The sequence below is a fragment of the Salvelinus fontinalis genome, chromosome 19, assembly GCF_029448725.1.
Source record: "Salvelinus fontinalis isolate EN_2023a chromosome 19, ASM2944872v1, whole genome shotgun sequence".
NCBI lineage: Eukaryota > Metazoa > Chordata > Actinopteri > Salmoniformes > Salmonidae > Salvelinus > Salvelinus fontinalis.
In genome coordinates this window covers 14,999,384-15,020,404 of record NC_074683.1, presented here as the reverse complement: position 1 = coordinate 15,020,404, position 21,021 = coordinate 14,999,384, and the positions used below count along the sequence as shown (strand labels likewise).

At 40.9% G+C, this 21,021-nt stretch overlaps 1 protein-coding gene across 1 annotated transcript; it reads left to right on the top strand.

Annotated features, from left to right (window-relative positions):
- The first annotated feature begins 4,459 nt into the window (after window positions 1-4,459).
- cln5 (CLN5 intracellular trafficking protein) lies at window positions 4,460-16,351 on the top strand. Its single transcript, XM_055870911.1, has 4 exons — window positions 4,460-4,621; window positions 4,876-5,050; window positions 7,248-7,473; window positions 9,587-16,351. Exons 1-4 carry the CDS (start codon window positions 4,518-4,520, stop codon window positions 10,072-10,074), a joined length of 993 nt encoding a protein of 330 aa, XP_055726886.1. The 5' UTR covers window positions 4,460-4,517; the 3' UTR covers window positions 10,075-16,351.
- Window positions 16,352-21,021: the final 4,670 nt, after the last annotated feature.

The following is a 21,021-nucleotide window of genomic DNA, read 5'->3' as shown; positions in this document are numbered from 1 at the left end:
AAAATGTATTTGTCATGGCAAGCCTAAATAAGTTCAGTAGTTATAATTTGCTTAACAAATCAAATAACAACTGCAATACAGTGCTTGACTTGGGCAGGAGCTCACTGGAGCTGAGTTACAGTACCTCAAATTGTTTCCCAGCCCTGATTCCTCACATCTGCTAACTGTCACATAGATAAGACTATTTACTTTCTATAAAAGGAACGGGCCAACTGTGTTCGTTGGGCTTTTCAACTCGGAACTATATGAGTGGTTGTTGAAATTGCTACATTTTTCAAAATCTTACAATGAAGTTGTTGTTTGAAAGAATCTGCAGTCTCTCTTCCTATAGAATGTATACCACAGTGGATAGGCTGGACTGATTGCATTTACACTGAACTAAGATAGGAATAAAATTCAAGAAAGTCCACCTAGGTGGTCAGGCCTATCTGCTTACATTCCGAACTCAATGCGCATTGTGCGCATTTAGACCTGAGATTAACATGCGTTTCTTGTTATGTGAGTACAAATGTGCATACAGTTCACAATTTTAATGCAAGGAAAAATACTATTTGATCAAGTCTCTTTCACTATTTGACCTATAAGTCATTTCTACCATTATAAACCATAGGAAATCTTTCTACTTTGAGAGAACTTCTCATAACCATAGACATCTACAATACAGCTTCACTTACTGGCACACAACACAAAAGAGAAGCTTTGGCCATGTTTGAAAATTAACCCTCATTCCTTCCTTATTAAAACCTCTACAGAGTACCTAACCCGGATCCGGGAGCACCCCCCACCTCCCCCACACTGATTAGCATCGCTAGCATAGCGTCACAATTAAATAGTAGCATCTAAATATCATTAAATCACAAGTCCAAGACACCCAATGAAAGACACAGATCTTGTGAATAAAACCACCATTTCAGATTTTTTAAATGTTTTACAGGGAAGACAAAATATGTAAATCTATTAGCTAAACACGTTAGCAAAAGACACCATTTTTTTACTCCAACAGTTTCTTACTCCATCAGGTGCTATCACCAATTCGGCTAAACTAAGATATTGATAGCCACAAACCAACAAACAAATTCATAAGATGACAGTCTGATAACATATTTATGGTATAGCATAGTTTTTTTTTTTTTAAATGTGCATTTTTCAGGTATAAATCACAGTTCTACATTGCAGCTGCAATCTGATATAGTGCTGATGCAGCTAGAACAATTACAGAGACCAACGTTATATAACTAATTACTTGTCTTAAAACATTTCAGAAAAAATACACAGCGTACAGACATTGAAAGCCCAACATCTGGTGAATCCAAACAATATTTCAGATTTTTTAAATGTTTTATAGCGAAAACAAAATGTAGCGCTAAATTAGCATAACCAGGCCAGCCAGAACCAGCTGGACGCGCCCGACCAGTTCACATGCACGACAGATATATGAAATAACATCGTAAATTGGTTCTTACTATTGCTGATCTTTCATCAGAATGTTGATCAAGGTGTCCTTAGTCCTGATGAGTCGTTCAATCCATTCACAATGGCAACTTCCCCTCTTCATTTAGCCTGGGTACTGGTCGACTGGCACGGTCCCTGTCCAAAGTTAAAAAACTCAAAGAACGGAACACGGCAAAACTCCCGAAAAAATTCTAATAATCTGATTAAACTATATTGAAAAAACATACATTAAGGTGATATGGTCACATGTATCAAACAAACTTCGAGACGGAGATAGTTTTCATCCGTAACGTCAGCATAACAAAAGACAATGGCAGCTCTAAGACGCGCTTCTGAGAAAACCGGAAGTTGTCGGTCACGCTAAAGAAATAGGTCTTATTTCACGTCAGTACAAGATAAACAAAAAATTTCTCCTCTGACAACTTCCTGACACCTAGAGGAAGAAGAACGAAGTCTGTTTCGGGTCATAGGTGGCATGACCATATATAGGCAGAGCGTTGAAGCGAGCATACACATCTTGCAATCTTCTTCTGGCTCAGGGAAAGTGCTGTGAAATGACCTGTGTTTCACTCAGAGACGAGATTGAAACGGATTTAGAAACCATAGCTTGTTTTCTATCCACTGGTATATGGTTATATGCATATAGTAACAGCAATAATTGAATAAGAGGCAGTTTAATCTGTAGAGGCAATTATGCTAATGCGAAACAGCACCCCCTGTATTCTCAAGAAGTTATTAAGGTCATCACTGATCTGACATGACTTGTTTCTGAAAGCAAACGTTCCCCTATCCAGACATGTTACATCAGTGATTATGAACACAAGGAAGGGCAGAGAATCACTATTGAGCCTCAATTTTGACGCTGCAGTGTCTGAATCAGGCGAATTTGAGCACATCCTGCTGTACCATGGCTCCGATGCGTTGAAAATCTTCTGGAGCAGGGCCTTACACATGAAGGTGCTGCTGGTGACAAGTTTATTCTTCTTGTCCACATGGGTCTATGGAGTGATTTCAGTGCCAACAGAAATTGTATTTTAAATTTATAATTTTGAATACGTGTTAGGATATTGAATATTATCATTTGAATCTGTTAGGATATTGAATTTGAATTCAATCTTTTTTTATTTGTAATGCACAAATTTAATCATTATTATGATTTGAAACTGAATTGAATGAATATTGCATTCAGTTTTGAAATTACATTTCAATTTAATTCAATATTCAAATTCAATAATTATATATTTAATTTCAATATGGTAGATATTGCATAAATTTTCTGTTTATCAAGTTTACCAAAGTTTCATATATTCAATTTCTCAGATGCATTCAGATTCAGTTTTCAAATTCAGTTTCTAAATTCAGGTTCTAAATTCAGAACAAAGATAACTAACTCATTTCCAGCCAATCGCAAAATAAAACAGGCTACCACCTGACCTCATTAATGGCCGTTGCGACAGTAGTGATTACTGAGCAGTCATATTAACTAACTCTTCTAAGAAAGGAGTCGTAGCCAGGGGAAAATGGCGTCCCTTGAGAGGGCAAGAACAAGATGTATGTCAGGAGAAGTGCAATATTATTATAAGGAGTGTACTAGGAGTACGGAGGAGGAATGGAGGGAAAGAGAGGCAGAGGAGGTCGAAGAGAGAGAGGAAGGAAGAGGGTGAGCTTGAATCGGTTAAAAATGCCAGAAAAAAATTATATGCTTTGTTAAAGAAGAAGGATAGAAAGTGCAAGCAGAGTGAGCTGTATGCCATATTGAAGACAGGAGGAGAAATGGAAGTGAGTGAGAGCAAAGTATCGAAGGTCGTATGTGTGGTGAAGTTCTCGGAGCCCGAGGGTCAGGATAAAGATGTGATGTGATGGTAGGAGTGACACTTTTGTAAAAAGTGGACCCTTGCCTTTTGGCTGATCCATTTGTGGTTTCAGAGTGTGTGAAAAAGGAGTTGGGTGCTGTAGAATCGGTGAAGGTAACCCAAAGTGGTCTTGAGATAATTGTTTGTGTTTCTGCTGGTCAGAGGGAGCAGGTGCTCTGTGTTAAACGAATAGGGACAAGAGATGTGAATTGTTTTGCTCTCAAGAAAAGGGCACAATTGAAAGGAGTCATTATTGGGGTAGAGAAAATGTGAAAGTTGACCAACTGAAGGGGGAAGATTCCCAGTGTTTGTGATGCTCTTCGTTTGGTGAGTCGTTGTCTGTTCTTTTGAGTTTTGAGTCTTTGCCCGACAAAGTGGATGTTAGGGTATATTCTGTAAGTTATCCCGTACAAGCTTTTGTGCCAAATACAGTATGTTGTTACAGGTGTTAAGCTCATGGACATGTGGCAGCAGTGTGTAGGATAGAGGTTACTAGGTGTGAGAAGTGTGTAGAAGGGCCATGAGACAAAGTAATGTGTAGCATTGGGGTGTCGTGTTAATTGTAGGGATGCTCATGGGGCTGGGGATCAGAAATATTTGAGTAGTGCAGAAGTTGTCATATTCTGAGGCAGTGAAGAAAGTAGAGGAAAATGGGTCAAGGGGGAGGGATCCTGAGAGGAGTGGTGTGTATAGTAGAGTTGTACCAGTACAGAGGGATAGGCCAACAAGTGATATATGTTTCAGAAAGATTGGAATTTCTGCATTTATAGCAATGGTTGTCAACTGTTCTGCAGGGATGGAACATAAGTCACAGACAATTGAGGTGGCGGTGGCACCTGCAGAGATGTATTTGGGTGTTCGAGACCTGACATCAGAAGAGTTACAGGGTGTGTTAAGTAGTGCTGTCCCATCCTTTCAGGCTGTCTGCCTGAGGCAGGACTAAATAGATTTAAATAGTGGAGTAGGGTTGTGGGTTTTTAGTGAGTGTAGGGTTAGATGGTAGGGTATTTGTTCATTAAATAAATGTTTCATTATATATTTATAGAAAATATAATATTTTTTTAAAGCAAAGTATACTCCAGTCTAGTAGGTGGCGGTAATGCAACATTTATTGAATGCCAAACGCCGATAAACCTCATCGAAGAAGACCGCACCACGGAAGTACGCGGGAAACGTCTGCTTGTCTTCTGCGGTTAAAAGAAGTGTCTTGAGATGAGACCAACGGTGGTTTTAACGTGTTCAGTCCTATTTTACTATCTGGAGATTGTACATTCCCGAGGTGTCCATGGAAAGCAAGAATGGCCGATTCCTTACAGGTAGTTATGGCAAATGTTCAATTCTAAGAGGTTAAATAAAGTAAGACGGCTGCTGCTGTTTAGCCAAAGTTGGGCTGTTTTCGACAACATGTCATGTGATACCTGTCTAGCTAAGAAAATGTTTTTCAAGCCCTGTCAGTGTAGGTAGATGAAAGGGTTTAGTTACAATAATCTTTGGTGTAGACCTATATTTTATAAACACTAACTAGCTACCAATCCAACCCTCTGTCACAAACTGTAATTGACATTGACAGGCGATTTGATTATCGACCCGCTGCGGACTCGTACTGTGAAGCCATGTTCCCCTTCTGCCCCACCGGCGACAGGGATGGTCGGATCCCCTACATGAATAACTGGGATGTCATCTCGCTATTTCGAATGCAAGCTCCAGTGTGGGAGTTTAAATATGGATCATTGCTGGGGAAAATGGTAAGTAGTGTGTTTCGTTTTTTGGGGGAAGTTGCACAGCTGTCATAGTGTGTGTGTGTGTGTGTGACATACACCAGAGACACACCGGGGTTTCTGTTAGCTGGTAATAGACGCTTTTTTTGGGGTTATTTTTTTTAAACAAATAAATAAAATTCGCATTGTCCGATTTTTTTCATGACAAAAAAAGAAAATGCGAAATAATGCATTTTAGCATATTCATTGATACATAACATTTGATGGAAATACACTTAACAAAAATATAAACTCAACATGTAAAGTGTTGGTCCCATGAGTTGAAATAAAAGATCACAGAAGGGTTCCATGTGCACAAGCTTATTTCTCATTTTGTGCACAAATTCATTTACATCCCTGTTAGTGAGCATTTCTCCTTAGCCAAGAAAATCCCCTCACCTGACAGGTGTGGGATATCAATAAGATGATTAAACAGCATGATCATTACACAGGTGCACCTTGTGTTGGGGACAATAAAAGGCCACTATAAAATGTCCAGTCTTGTCACACAACACAATGCCACAGATGTATAACGTTTGAGGGAGCGTTCATTTGGCATGTTGACTTCAGGAATGTCCACCAGCGCTGTTGCCAGATAATTTAATGTTAATTTCTCTACCATAAGCCGTCTCCGTTGTTTTAGAGAATTTGGCAGTCCATCCGGCCTCACAACCGCAGACAACGTGTCACCATGCCAGCTCAGGACCTCCACATTCGACTTCTTCACCTGACCAATAGAATAGGTAAACTTTTCTACTATGGGGGATAGTAGATTGACATAGGATCTTAGGCGGCGTGTACATAAGGCTAGGGGAAGCTTTCCCTAAGTAAATTGCGAAAATTATAGCCTACTCCTGTCTATACAGAAATAAACGAAACCATTCAAAATAGGCTACTATTTTTCGAGGATTGATCATTAGCTTCCCCTAGCCTTAAAAAAATAAATTATAATTGTGGATTTAAAAAAAATCGCATTGCCTTCAGTCGGAAGGAAAGGTCGGCAAATACCAGTTGTCGAGTTGCAACTGTCAGTTGCAATACTTCTAATTTGTATCGCAGGAAAACATACAGTAGTTTGGAAAGCAAATGGTTATTATTGTAACGAAGACAATGAAAATACTCATGTCATTTTGTTATAAAAATTCAACATATTTGAGCGAACAAAAGTAGGCCTGTAGCCTATCTTAATGGCACCAGCGGAGAGCATTGGCCATAACTCCGGAGAGTGCGCATATACACTTCATCATTGTTGGGTCAGTGCCGTTTAAGTTTGTTTTTGGACAATCATTTTCTTCTCCAGTTTAGTTGGATGTCATTCTATTTGCGTGTCCCCTTCTTGTAGGCCTATTATATGGACGATGTCGTTTTTAAAGATCTTTTTGTCAGAGTAGGCTACCCTGTAATTTGTCCTATTAACAAAATATTCTGCAAATGTCTCCAGTCATATAAAGTGTAGTAGAGTTGTGTGTGTATATAATGGGTTTTCCTGTGCTCAGCCACCCAGGCCTCAGCCATGCATTGAATGGTCTTTTTTTGCAAACAGTGAGTGATTGTTAGGCTAAATTATGACCATCTACTCATCACATTACCAATAGTAGGCTATCTTGCATAACTCTGCAGATGCATGGAATGCTTTATTGTCAATGTGCATGTTTGTTGAAAATTTGCTTCCCCAAACTTGAAACTCACACACCGACTATGCATAGGCTCGTGATTTTGCTTTTCATTACTCATCTTGTTGGCTGACTTGATGTTCTGTTAAGATTATTTGACCTTTATTTAACTAGGCAAGTCAGTTATGAACAAATTCTTGTTTTCAATGACAGCCTACTGGGGAACAGTGGGTTTACTGCCTTGTTCAGGGGCAGAAAGACATATTTTTACGTTATCGAATTCCCGAGCTGACCTTGCAATCTTTCGGTTACTAGTCCAACGCCCTAACCACTAGGCTACCTGCCGCCCCAATTACCATCATCTAAATGTGATTTCTGTCATTCTGAACACCGTGGGTGGACGCCCTAATCAGGTTACACACCCAATGCATATGGGTCCAGTAAATTTCTCATGTCTGGTCAATTTAAATATCTGCCACTACATTTTGTATAACAGAAACCCTAATGCACACACAGAGAGATTCCTGGTGCATTACAAATCTCTGTAACTGATTTGATTCTCTCACTCCTAGCATATCATGCATGATGCCATTGGGTTCAGCAGTGCTGAAACGGGGAGAAACTACACCATGGAGTGGTATGAACTCTTCCAGCTGGGCAACTGCACCTTCCCTCACCTGAGACGTGAGACTAACAACCCCTTCTGGTGCAACCAGGGCGCTGCATGCTTCTTTGAGGGGATTGATGACGTCCACTGGTCTGAGAATGGCACCTTGGAGAAAGTGGGAGAGATCTCAGGTAATAAGACTGCCCTTGGCCTGCTCAATGTGAAATCTGGTAGTATTGTCTTTTAGATCTTTTGGCAGCCTAGTTGATCCATTAGGATCGGCAGGGAGCCTAGTGGTTAACCTCTCTAGGGTATGTGGGACGGTAGCGTCCCACCTTGTCAACAGCCAGTGAAACTGCAGGGCGCCAAATTCAAAACAACAGAAATCCCATAATTTAAATTCCTCAAACATACAAGTATTTTACACCATTTTAAAGCTACATTTGTTGTAAATCCAGCCAAAATGTCCGATTTCAAAAAGGTTTTACGACGAAAGCACACCAAACGATTATGTTAGGTATGAGCCAAGTCACAGAAAAAGACAGCCATTTTTCCAGCTAAAGAGAGCAGTAACATAAAGCAGAAATAGAGATAAAATTAATCACTAACCTTTGATAATCTTCATCAGATGACACTCATAGGACTTCATGTTACACAATACATGTATTTTTTGTTTGGTAAAGTTCATATTTATATCCAAAAATCTGAGTTTAGGCAAGACGCTACTGTATCACTTGGCAAAAAGCCTGAGAAAATGCAGACCGCCAAATTCAAATTAATTACTATGAAAATTACTACAAAATCAAACCTTCATTAAATCACACATGAAGGATACCAAATTAAAGCTACACTGGTTGTGAATCCAGCCAACATGTCAGAATTCAAATAGGCTTTTCAGCGAAAGCATACGATGCTATTATCTGAGCATAGCACTATAGTAAACAAGAGAACATTTCAACCCTGCAGGCGCGACACAAAACGCAGAAATAAAAATATAATTCATGCCTTACCTTTGACGAGGTTCTGTTGTTGGCACTCCAATATGTCGCATAAACATCACAAATGGTCCTTTTGTTTTATTAATTCCGTCGATATATATCCAAAATGTCCATTTATTTTGCGCGTTTGATCCAGAAAAACACAGGTTCCAATTTGCTCAAACGTGACGACAAAATATCTCAAAGGTTACCTGTAAACTTTGCCAAAAAATGTCAAACTACTTTTGTAATACAACTTTAGGTATTTTTTAACGTTAATAATCGATAAAATTGAAGACGGGATGATATGTGTTCAATACAGGATTAAAACGAAATGTAGCATGCCTTCTGTTTGATTGAAGCGCATGTCCAGGACACCTGGAGTGCCTCGACTTCAAGATGGCCGTATTTCTTCATTACACAAAGGAATAACCTAAACCTATTTCTCAGGACTTGACATCTAGTGGAAGCCGTAGGAACTGCAAGCAATTCGCTTAGAAATCTGGTTTCCCAAAACTCATTGACCTCAAAAGAATAAAAATCTGAATGGTTTGTCCTCGGGGTTTCGCCTGCTAAATAAGTTCTGTTATACTCACAGACATGATTCAAACAGTTTTAGAAAAGTCAGAGTGTTTTCTATTCAAATCTACTAATAATATGCATATCTTATCTCCTGGGGATGAGTAACTGGCAGTTGAATTTGGGTATGCTTTTCATCCAAACGTGAAAATGCTGCCCTCTACCCTAGAGAAGTTAAACAACGGCTAGTAGCCTAACGGTTAAGAGCGTTGGACTTGTAACTGAAAGGTCGCTGGTTCTAATCGCCGAGTCGACTAGGTGAAAAATCTATCGATGTGCCCTGAGATTAACCCTAATTGCTGTGTGAGTGTCTGCTAAATGTAAAAATGAGGATGTGGAGGGTGATGCACTTAACTTTGTTTAATAACTAGGCCTGTCATCACTACTCTGCTCTGCTGAAGACCAGACTGACAATAAAGTCAACAAATAACTCATCAATGGAGTTGGAATGTTCGGTGTAACCATCACCATATTGATTCCTTTAGATCTGCAATCACTGAAAGGGTAGGGCTTGTGGTTGCGTTCAGACCGAGCCAATCTCTTTAGAAATGTTTTTTTATAGTGAGCTTGTGGTTCAAAACACTCCTTTTACAGGGCTTAATGAAAAACACTGGTGTGATACCTGTTGCCCATCGTGAACACATGGATTATAGGTGAATGCAGCATGATTTACTTATTGCGCATGTTAGAGTTTTGCAAAGTCAAACTCCCCTCTGGTATGATAAATAACGATTACTGTCTCTCCTAGGTGGCCAGTTCAACGAGATGGCCTTGTGGGTCCAGGGCGACAACCAGACTGGGATTTATTATGAGACGTGGACGGTCCGCTCAGACCCCGGCCCCAACGCCACCGTGTGGTTTGACTCCTACGACTGCTCCCAGTTCGTCCATCGCACCTACAGGTATCTTACTCAGCAGGGAGCCAAGCTGTCCAGCCGATCCCAGACCAACTACACTAAGATCTACCTGTACAGTGGGGAGCCGACCTACTTGGGGGACGATGATTCTATCTTCCGGGAGCCTTCTGCGAAGACCCTGGCCGACGACATCCGCAAGTTCTATCACCCTTTCCGACCTCACCAGTCGTACATGGACTTTGTCCTCAGTCTTGCGGAGGCTTATCAGAAGGTGGTAGAGGAGAAGAGCTTCTACTTGTACTATAACTTTGAATATTGGCACTTACCCATGAAATCTCCGTATGTGCAGATCACGTACGAGGAAGTGCCTTTGCCGTAAGGCCACAATTTGTAATTGGGTTATCAGCCAAACGGCAGCCGAGCCACTTCTTTGCAATAAAGCTGAGGGATGGGGCTGGAAAATGTTACCACTCAGTCAGATGGAGCTATGGATTGAAGGACTATCGTTAATTGAACTTGCCATTCATTGAACAGCAATTTAACTCTGTCACATGCGCCGAATACAACAACTGTAGACCTTGATGCTTACCTAGATGCTTACTTACAAGCCCTTAACCAACAGTGCAGTTCAAGAAAGACTTAAGAAAATATTCAGCAAATAAACTAAAGTAAAAAGTAACACAAAATAAAAATGAGGCTATATACAGGGGGTACCGGTAATTTGTACATTGAGGTAGGGGTGAAGTGACTACGCATAGATAATAAACAGCGCGTAGCAGCAGTGTACATAACAAATGGAGGGGGGTGGGGTCAATGTAAATAGTCCGGTGGCCATTTGATTAATTGTTCAGCAGTCTTATAGCTTGGGGGTAGAAGCTGTTAACCTCTTGGCGCACGGATCCCTTTAACGGGATCATTTTCGTAAAAAAACGCTGAATTGCAGTGCCAAATAAAAAAATATATATATTTATTTTTTATTTTCATGAAATCACAAGTGAAATATACCAAAACACAGCTTAGCTTGTTGTTAATCCACCTTTCGTGTCAGATTTTGAAAATATGCTTTACAGCCAAAGCAATCCAAGCGTTTGTGAGTTTATCGATCACTAGACAAAACATTACGAACAGCTATCAGCAATGTAGATTGGTCACGAAAGTCAGAAAAGCAATAAAATTAATCACTTACCTTTGATCTTCGGATGTTTGCACTCACAAGACTCCCAGTTACACAATAAATGTTCCTTTTTGTTCGTTAAATATTATTTTTATATCCAAAAACCTCCATTTGGTTGGTGCGTTATGTTCAGAAATCAACAGGCTCGAGCGGTCAGGAAGGGCAGACAAATTCCAAATAGTTTTCGTAAAGTTCGTAGAAACATGTCAAACGTTTTTTATAATCAAGCCTCAGGTTGTTTTTAACAAATAATCGATAATATTTCAACCGGACGGTAAACTATACAATAAAAGCGAAAGAAAATGTCGAGCTACAACTTTCGCGCGCATGAACTAATCGAAGGACAGTCAGCTATCCACTGACGCGTTTTGATAAATCTCGCTTATTTTTCAGAATAAAAGCTTGAAACTATGTCTAAAGACTGTTCACACCCTGAGGAAGCCATAGGAAAAGGAATCTGTGGGACCTTTTTTTTTTTTAGATAGACAGGTGTGTTACCTTACAAATCATGTCCAGGCAATTGAATTTACCACAGGTGGACTCCAATCAAGTTGTAGAAACATCTCAAGGATGATCAATGGATGCACCGGAGCTCAATTTCGAGTCTCCTAGCAAAGTGTCTGAATACTTAAATAAGTTATTTGTTTTTTAATGTTTTTATTTATAATACATTTCAAATAACCTGTTTTTGCTTTGTCATTATGGGTTATTGTGTTTAGATTGAGGGGAAAAACTTATTTAGTCAATTTCAGAATAAAGCTGTAACGGAACAAAATGTGGAAAAGTCAAAGGGTCTGAATACTTACAGTCGAAGTTTACATACACTTAGGTTGGAGTCATTAAAACTCTTTTTTTCAACTACTCCACAAATGTCTTGATAACAAACTATAGTTTTGGGAAGTCCGTTAGGACATCTATTTTGTGCATGACACAAGTAATTTTTCCAACAATTGTTTACAGACAGATTATTTCACTTATAATTCACTGTATCACAATTCCAGTGGGTTAAATGTTTACATACACTAAGTTGACTGTGCCTTTAAACGGCTTGGAAAGTTCCAGAAAATTATGTCATGGCTTTAGAAGATTCTGATAGGCTAATTGACATAATTTGAGTCAATTGGAGGTGTACCTGTGGATGTATTTCAAGGCCTACCTTCAAACTCAGTGCCTCTTTGCTTGACATCAATGGGAAATCAGCCAAGACCTCAGAAAATAAATTGTAGACCTCCACAAGTCTGGTTCATCCTTGGGAGCAATGTCCAAACGCCTGAAGGTACCACGTTCATCTGTACAAACAATAGTACGCAAGTATAAACACCATGGGACCACGCAGCCGTCATACCGCTCAGGAAGGAGATGAATTCTGTCTCCTAGAGATGAACGTATTTTGGTGCGAAAATTGCAAATCAATCCCAGAACAACAGCAAAGGACCTTGTGAAGAGGCTGGAGGAAACGGGTACAAAAGTATCTATATCCACAATAAAATGAGTCCTATATCGACATAACCTGAAAGGCCGCTCAGCAAGGAAGAAGCCACTGCTCCAAAACCGCCATAAAAAAGCCAGACTACGGTTTGCAACTGCACATAGGGACAAAGATCATACTTTTTATAGAAATATCCTCTGGTCTGATGAAACAAAAATAGAACCGTTTGGCCATAATGACCATCGTTATGTTTGGAGGAAAAAGGGGAATGCTTGCAAGCCGAAGAACACCATCTCAACCGTGAAGCACGGGGGTGGCAGCATCATGTTGTGGGGGTGCTTTGCTGCAGGAGGGACTGGTGCACTTCACAAAATAGATGGCATTATGAGGCAGGAAAATTGTGGATATATTGAAGCAACATCTCAAGACATTAGTCTGGAAGTTAAAGCTTGGTTGTAAATGGGTCTTCCAAATGGACAATGGCCCCAAGCATACTTCCAAAGTTGTGGCAAAATAGCTTAAGGACAACAAAGTCAAGGCATTGGAGTAGCCATCACAAAGCCCTGACCTCAATCCTATAGAAAATGTGTGGGCAGAACTGAAAAAGTGTGTTCGAGCAAGGAGGCCTACAAACCTGACTCAGTTACACCAGCTCTGTCAGGAGGATTGGGCCAAAATTCACCCAACTTATTGTGGGAAGCTTGTGGAAGGCTACCTGAAATGTTTGACCCAAGTTAAAAAATGTAAAGGCAATGCTACCAAATAGTAATTGAGTGTATGTAAACTTTTGACCCGCTGGGAATGTGATGAAAGAAATAAAAGCTGAAATAAATCACTCCTATTATTCTGACATTTCACATTCTGAAAATAAAGTGGTGATCCTAACTGACCTAAGACATGGCATGTTTACTAGGATTAAATGTCAGGAATTGTGAAAAACTGAGTTGAAATGTATTTGGCTAGGGGCATGTAAACTTCCAACTTCAACTGTATCAAAGACACCTGTTCACCATCTGCCCTGGCTTGTCTCCCCCGCACCCCCCCCCACCCCCCCTCTAGCGAGATTTCGCTCGCCTCCAGGCACTGTTGGGGCGAGTGACTGAACTTACAATGGCTAGCCGCATGTTGTGCATTTTGCCATTTGCCTCGACTCCTGCATGCTTTGTTGACTCTGAACTTTCTTGTTTACCCTGACCGTGGGACACACTGTTTGTTTCCACACTCGGGACTCTGACTCTATTGGTTACACTGACTTTTGGCCCCACATCCTGTTCTATCCGGCATTGTATTTATGTTACCTGATAATTGCTGTATAATATGATCCTGTTGCCATCTAATGCACATTCAAATGTCATAAATCAACACTGCAGAGCTCTCCCTGTCCTCTACCGTGCCTTGATTGTATTACTGTTGATGATATCCGGAAATGTGCATGTATACCCTGGCCCATCTATTGTTGGTCGCAGCAATTCTGACTTGTGCTCTGATATGTTTCACTGATTTCTGCTCTCGTAAAAGCCTGGGTTTTCTGCATGTTAACACTAGAAGCTTATTACCTAAAATGGATGAATTGAACGTGTGGGTTCACAGCTCCAATCATTACATTACCGAGATGTGGTTAAGAGAGTGTTTTGAATACTGATGTTAACCTTTTTCAGCAAGACAGATCTTCCAAAGGTGGGGGAGTGGCAATCTTTACCAAGGATCACCTTCAGTGTTCGGTTGGCTCCACCAAGTCTGTCCCCAAACAATTTGATTTGCTGGTTTTAAGCATTAAACTTTCAAATAGCTCACCGGCCTATACCCTACCTGCCCTAAGCTCTCTCCTGGCTTCTTACACTAAGTCTGAATTTGTCCTGCTAAGTGACCTAAACTGGGACATGCTTAAACCACCTGACCAAGTCCTAAATCAATTGGACTCCCTAAATCTTTCTCAGTATATCACCGATCCCACAAGGTATGACTCCAAACACCCAGAAAAGGCTACTCCCTTTGACGTTATCCTCACAAATAATCCTGATAGGTATCAGTCTGATGTTTTCTGTAATGACCTTAGTAATCACTGTTTTACAGCCTGTGTTCGTAATGGCTTCTCAGTGAAACATCCTGTTCTGATTTGTCATAAACTTTAAAGAGCAAGCCTTCCTCCACGACATGGCCTCTGTAAATTGGTATAGCTTGATGTTGTTGTTACTGACAAGAAGCACATGGCTGAGCTCTTAATCACCACTTCAATAAGTCAGGATTCTTGTTTGACTCCGCTGATCCTAACTTGCCCGTCCAACATTTCCTCATCTGCTACCCTTTCTAATGCGACTAGCCCCGATGCTCCTACAGCTTTTCCCCCCTGCCCCGCAACAAAGTTTCTCCCTGCAGGTGGTCACTGAGTTCGAGCTGCTAAAGGAGCTCTTGAAACTTAACCCCCAAAAACCATCTGGGTCAGATGGTTTACACCCTTTCTTCTTTAAGGTTGCTGCCCCTATAATCGCCACGCCTATCTCTGACCTTTTTTTTTTTTAACCTGTCTCTCCTCTCTGGGGAGGTTCCCTTTGCTTGGAAGGCAGCCACGGTTAGTCCCTTATTCAAAGGGGGAGATCAAGCTGATCCTAACTGTTATAGGCTTATTTCTATTTTTCCCTGTTTATCAAAAGTGTTGGTGACCGGCAGTGTCAGCCACTGCCTGTCACCAAGGGTGTACCCCAAGGCTCAATCCTAGGCCCCCACGCTCTTCTCAATTTACATCAACAACATAGCTTTCTCATCCATTTATATGCAGATGATACAGTCTTGCACTCAACTGGCCCCTCCCTGGATTTTGTGTTAAACGCAAAGCTTTCTTAGTATCCAACAAGCTTTCTCTGCCCTTGTTCTGAACACCTCTAAAACAAAGGTCATGTGGTTTGGTAAAAATAATGCCCCTCTTCCAACAGGTGTGATTACTACCTCTGAGGGTTTAGAGCTTGAGGTAGTCACCTCATACAAGTACTTAGGAGTATGGTTAGATGGTACACTGTCCTTCTCTCTGCACATATCAAAGCTGCAGGCTAAAGTTGAATCTAGACTTTGTTTCCTCTATCGTAATTGCTCCTTTTTCACCCCAGCTGCCAAAGTAATTCTGATTCAGGTGACCATCCTATCCATGCTAGATTACAGAGACGTAATTTATAGATCGGCTGTTAAGGGTGCTCTCGAGCGACTAGATGTTCTTTACCATTCGGCCATTAGATTTGCCACCAATGCTCCTTACAGGACACATCACTGCACTCTACTCCTCTGTAAACTGGTAATCTCTGTATACCTGTCGCAAGACCCACTGGTTGATGCTTATTTATAAAACCCTCTTAGGCCTCACTCCCCCCTATCTGAGATATCTACTGCAGCCCTCATCCTCCACACATTCTGTCAAAGGTCCCCAAAGAGCAGATACCTAGTCAGTTGTTCAACTGAATGCCTTCAACTGAAATGTGTCTTCCACATTTAACCCAACCCCTCAGAGGTCTGGGGAGATACCGTAATTAACATGCATGGGGAACAGTGGGTTAATTGCCTTGCTCAGAGGCAGAACGCCAGATTTTTTTTTTTTACCTTGTCAGCTTGGGGATTTGATTTTGCAACCTTTCGGTCACTGTCCCAACGCTCTAACCACTAGGCTACTTGGACACATCCCTGGGTTGCTCGTCTTTTCAGTTCGCTGCAGCTAGCGACTGGAACGAGAGGCAACAAACTGGACAGTTTTATCTCAATCTCTTCATTCAAAGACTCAATCATGGACACTCTTCTTGACAGTTGTGGCTGCTTTGCATGATGTATTGTCTGTGCCCTGTTTTGTGTTGTCATGTCCTGTTGCCATGATGTGTTTTGTCCTATATTTTTAATCCCAGCCCCCATGCCTGCAGGAGGCCTTTTGGTAGGCTGTCATTGTAAATAAGAATTTGTTCTTAACTGACTTGCCTAGTTAAAGTGTGTGTGTGAGAGAGAGAGAGAGAGACACACACAAAATATACATGCAATATGTTTAATGAGCTGAAATAAAACAAAATCCCAGAAATATCATATGCACAAAAAGCTTATTTATCTTATTCTGTGCATCCTTGTTAGTGAGTGTTGTTTCCTTTGGCAAGATAATTCATCCAACCAAGCCATGGGGCATATCAGCTGATTTAAACTGCATGATCATTACACAGGTGCCTGGGACAAAGTGTGCCGTTTGGTCACACAACACAATTGCCATGTTGACTGCAGGAATATCCACCAGAGCTGTTGCCAGGGAATTCAATGTTCGTTTCACTGCCCTTGTTGTTTTAGAGAACTTGGCAGTATGTCCAGCAGGCTTCACAACCGCGGTCCTCGTAACCACGCTAGGCCAGGACCTCCACATCTGTGCTCATTGTCCTCACCAGGGTCTTGATATGCAGTTGGGCGTCGTAACCGACTTCAGCCCGCAAATGCTCACCTTAGTTGGCTACTGGCATGCTGAAGAAGAGTGCACTTCACGGATGAATCCCAGTATTCTTGTTATTGGTATTTTATTAAGATCCCCATTAGATGTTGCAGCAGCTACTCTTCCTGGGGTCCACACAAAACATGAACCAGAATGACAATACAGAACATCAACTCAAGGACAGAACTACATACATTTTTAAAAAGGGACACGTAGCCTATTCATACACAAACTATTTAGGTTTGCTGTTTATTTGAGAGATAAGGGCTCTATATAATACTGTACTCTTCCTTGAATGTGGGGACTTTGAAAAGACCCCTGGTGGTGTTTGTGTGTCAGCTGACTATGCACACATTTTGGGATTTAACACAAATGTTTCTTATAAAAATAAGTGATGCAGTCAGTTTCTCCTCAAGTCTTAGCCAAGAGAGACTGGCATGCATGGTATTTATATTAGCCCTCTGATTACAATTAAGATCAAAATGTGCCGCTCTGTTCTGGGCCAGCTTAACTAGGTCTTCCCTTGCAGCACTGGACAATAATCAAGATTAGACAAACCTAGAGCCTGCAAAACTTGCTTTTTTGGAGTGTGGTGTCAAAAAAGCAGAGCATCTCTTTATTACGGCCAGACCTCTCCCCATCTTTACAACCATTGAATCTATATGTTTTGACCATGACCGTTTACAATCTTAAGTAACGCCAAGTAATTTTGTCTCAACTTGTTCAACAGCCACACCATTCATTACCAGACTCAGCTGAGGTCTAGAACTTAAGGGATGATTTGTACCAAATACAATGCTCTTAGTTTTAGAAATGTTCAGGACCAGTTTATTACTGGCCACCCATTCCAAAACAGACTGCAATTCTTTGTTTAGGGTTTCGGTGACTTCATTAGCTGTGGTTGTTGATGCGTATATGGTTGACTCATCAGCAAACATAGACACACATACTTTGTTTAATGCCAGTGGCAGGTCATTGGTAAAAAGAGTAGAGGCCTAGAAAGCTGCCCTGCGGTACACCACACTCGACATGTTTAACATTAGAGAAGCTTCCATTAAAGAAACCCCTTTGAGTTCTATTAGATAGATACAGTTGAAGTCGGAAGTTTACATACACCTTAGCCAAATACATTTAAACTGTTTTTCACAATTCCTGACTTAATGCTCATAAAAATTCCCTGTCTTAGGTCAGTTAGGATCACCACTTTATTTTAAGAATGTGAAATGTCAGAATAATAGTAGAGAATTATGTATTTCAGATTTTATTTCTTTCATCACATTCCCAGTGGGTCAGAAGTTTACATACACTCAATTACTATTTGGTAGCTGTAATATTCATATGCGTAAACATACTGAATTGTAATTGGATGCATTTTACCGCCATATCATACTGTGCTATGATTGGTTAAGACCACCCAAATGGTCAGTTTGATCCTGGTTGGCGATACGTGAACATGCCAGTTATAGCTAGCTAATAAATAGCTACGTTGAGAAATATCCTGTAGTATTGCATTTTATTATTTTGTACAAAGTGTGTAAAACAAGACAGTAGCATTGCCTTAAAATTTCGGGTAGCCTTCCACAAGCTTCCCACAATAAGTTGGGTGAATTTTGGCCCATTCTTCCTGACAGAGCTGGTGTAACTGAGTCAGGTTTGTAGGGCTCCTTGCTCGCACACCCTTTTTCAGTTCTGCCCACAAATTTTGTATAGGATTGAGGTCAGGGCTTTGTGATGGCCACTCCAATACCTTGACTTTGTTGTCCTTAAGACATTTTGCCACAACTTTGGAAGTATGCTTGGGGTCATTGTCCATTTGGAAGACCCATTTACGACCAAGCTCCTGACTGAAGTCTTGAGTTTGTTGCTTCAATATATCCACGTAATTTTCCTGCCTCATGATGCCATCTATTTTGTGAAGTGCACCAGTCCCAAGGCAAAGCACCCCACAACATGATGCTGCCACCCCCGTGCTTCACGGTTGGGATGGTGTTCTTCAGCTTGCAAGCATCCCCCTTTTCCCTCCAAACATAACGATGGTCATTATGGCCAAACAGTTATATTTTTGTTTAATCAGACCAGAGGACATTTCTCCAAAACGTACAATCTTTGTCCCCGTGTGCAGTTGTAGACTTGTGGTCTACAATTTTTTTTAGGTCTTGGCTGATTTCTTTTGATTTTCCCATGATGTCAAGCAAAGAGGCACTGAGTTTGAAGGTAGGCCTTGAAATACATCCACAGGTACACCTCCAATTGACTCAAATTATGTCAATTAGCCTATCAGAAGCTTCTAAAGCCATGACGGAATTTTCCAAGCTGTTTAAAGGCACAGTCAACTTAGTGTATGTAAACTTCTGACCCACTGGAATTGTGATACAGTGAATTATAAGTGAAATAATCTGTAAACAATTGTTGGAAAAATTACTTGTTTCATGCACAAAGTAAATGTCCTATCCGACTTGCCAAAACCTATTGTTTGTTAACGAGAAATTTGTGGAGTGGTTGAAACACTTATGTTGGAGTCATTAAAACTAGTTTATGTAAACTTCCGACTTTAACTGTATACACCTGTCAGCAACGGGTGTGGCTGAAATAGACATCCACTAATTTGAATGGGTGTCCACATACTTTTGTGGGGGTAAACCATGGCCGAATGTTAACACATCGCAACATCTGGATCTGGCTAACCAGTGCCATGGTATGGGGTAAACTGTTGCTAGCATAGCTAACTACCTTGATTAGAAGCCTTTTGTGCCGTTTTGGTTGCTCTGATTAAATAAAACTAAACATCAGTCAATGTGTTACAATTTCTGTTAGTTTTAGTTACACTTAGGTTGGAGTCATTAAAACCCGTTCATGTTAACTTCCGACTTCAAATGTAGCCCTGAATCCACGATATGGCAGTGGTTGAAAAGCCATAACACACGTTTTTTCAACAGGTTACGGTCAATAATATCAAAATCTGCACTGAAATTTAACAGTATAGCTCCCACCATCTTATCAATTTCTTTCAACCAACCATCAGTCGTTTGTGTCAGTACAGTACATGTTGAGTATGACAGCTTGTTTGGCGTCGTGTGGGCGAACAGTTTGCTGATGTCAACCTCGTGAAGAGTGCCCCATGGTGGGGTTATGGTATGGGCAAGCATGAGCTACAGGCAATGAACACAATTGCATTTTATCAATGGAAATTTGAATGCACAGAGATAACGTGATGAGATCCTGAAGCCCATTGTCGTGCCATTCATCCGCCGACATCACCTCATGTTTCAGCATGATAATGCATGGCCCCATGTCGCAAGGATCTGTACACATTTCTTGGAAGCTGAAAATGTCCCAGTTCTTCCATGGCCTGCATTCTTTCCAGACATGTCACCCATTGAACATGTTTGGGATGATCTGGATTGGCGTGTACGAAAGCCTGTTCCAGTTCCCGCCAATATCCAGCAACTTTGCACAGCCATTGAAGAGGATTGGGAACACAGGACACAGTCAACAGCCTGATCAACTCTATGCGAAGGAGATGTTGTGGTGCATGAGGCAAATGGTCACACCAGATACTGACTTGGTTTCTGATCCACACCACTTTTAAAAGGTATCTGTGACCAACAGATACATATCTGTTTTCCCAATCATGTAAAATCCATAGATTAGTGCCTAATTTATTTCAATTGACTGATTTCCTTATGAACTGTGACTCAGCAAAATCTTTTAAATTGTTTCATTTATTTTTGTTCAGTGTATATACAGTCAGTTTTCGGTACACCACCTTGTTCACGAAAACAGATCGCTCCCACAGACAGTCACGTGACCATGGCTTGCTATATAAAAGTAAGCAGACAGGCACCGAGGCATTCAGTTACTGTTCGATTGAATGTTAGAATGGGCAAAACAAGTCACCTAAGCAACTTTGAGCGTGGTATGACCGTCAGTGTCAGGCGCGCCGGATCCAGTATTTCAGAAACGGCTTCCATTCTAGCCTTTTCCAATCTGCAGCAACTGTAATGCCATCGCGTCAGCATGGACCAACATCTCTGTGGAATATTTCCGACACCTTGTAGAATGCCACGAATAATTCAGGGTGTTCTAGAGGCAAATGGGGTTCCGACCCGGTACTAGATGGGTGTACCTAATAAAAACGGTGTATATATACTAAATGTGAGTTGCGCATTCCAAAGTCCACGATGGGTGTAAATCACACTGGGAGCCACTTGCTGATTTGACAGCTCCAACCCAGTTACACCTCTGACATTGCCTAAATGCAAATAATGAAGCAGTTGACAGT

Coding starts and splice junctions, on each gene's coding strand:
- cln5 (XM_055870911.1), top strand. CDS start 4,518: ATGAGACCAACGGTGGTTTTAACGTGTTCAGTCCTATTTTACTATCTG. Junction 4,622..4,875: donor GAATGGCCGATTCCTTACAG/GTAGTTATGGCA, acceptor TGACATTGACAG/GCGATTTGATTATCGACCCG. Junction 7,474..9,586: donor GAAAGTGGGAGAGATCTCAG/GTAATAAGACTG, acceptor TGTCTCTCCTAG/GTGGCCAGTTCAACGAGATG.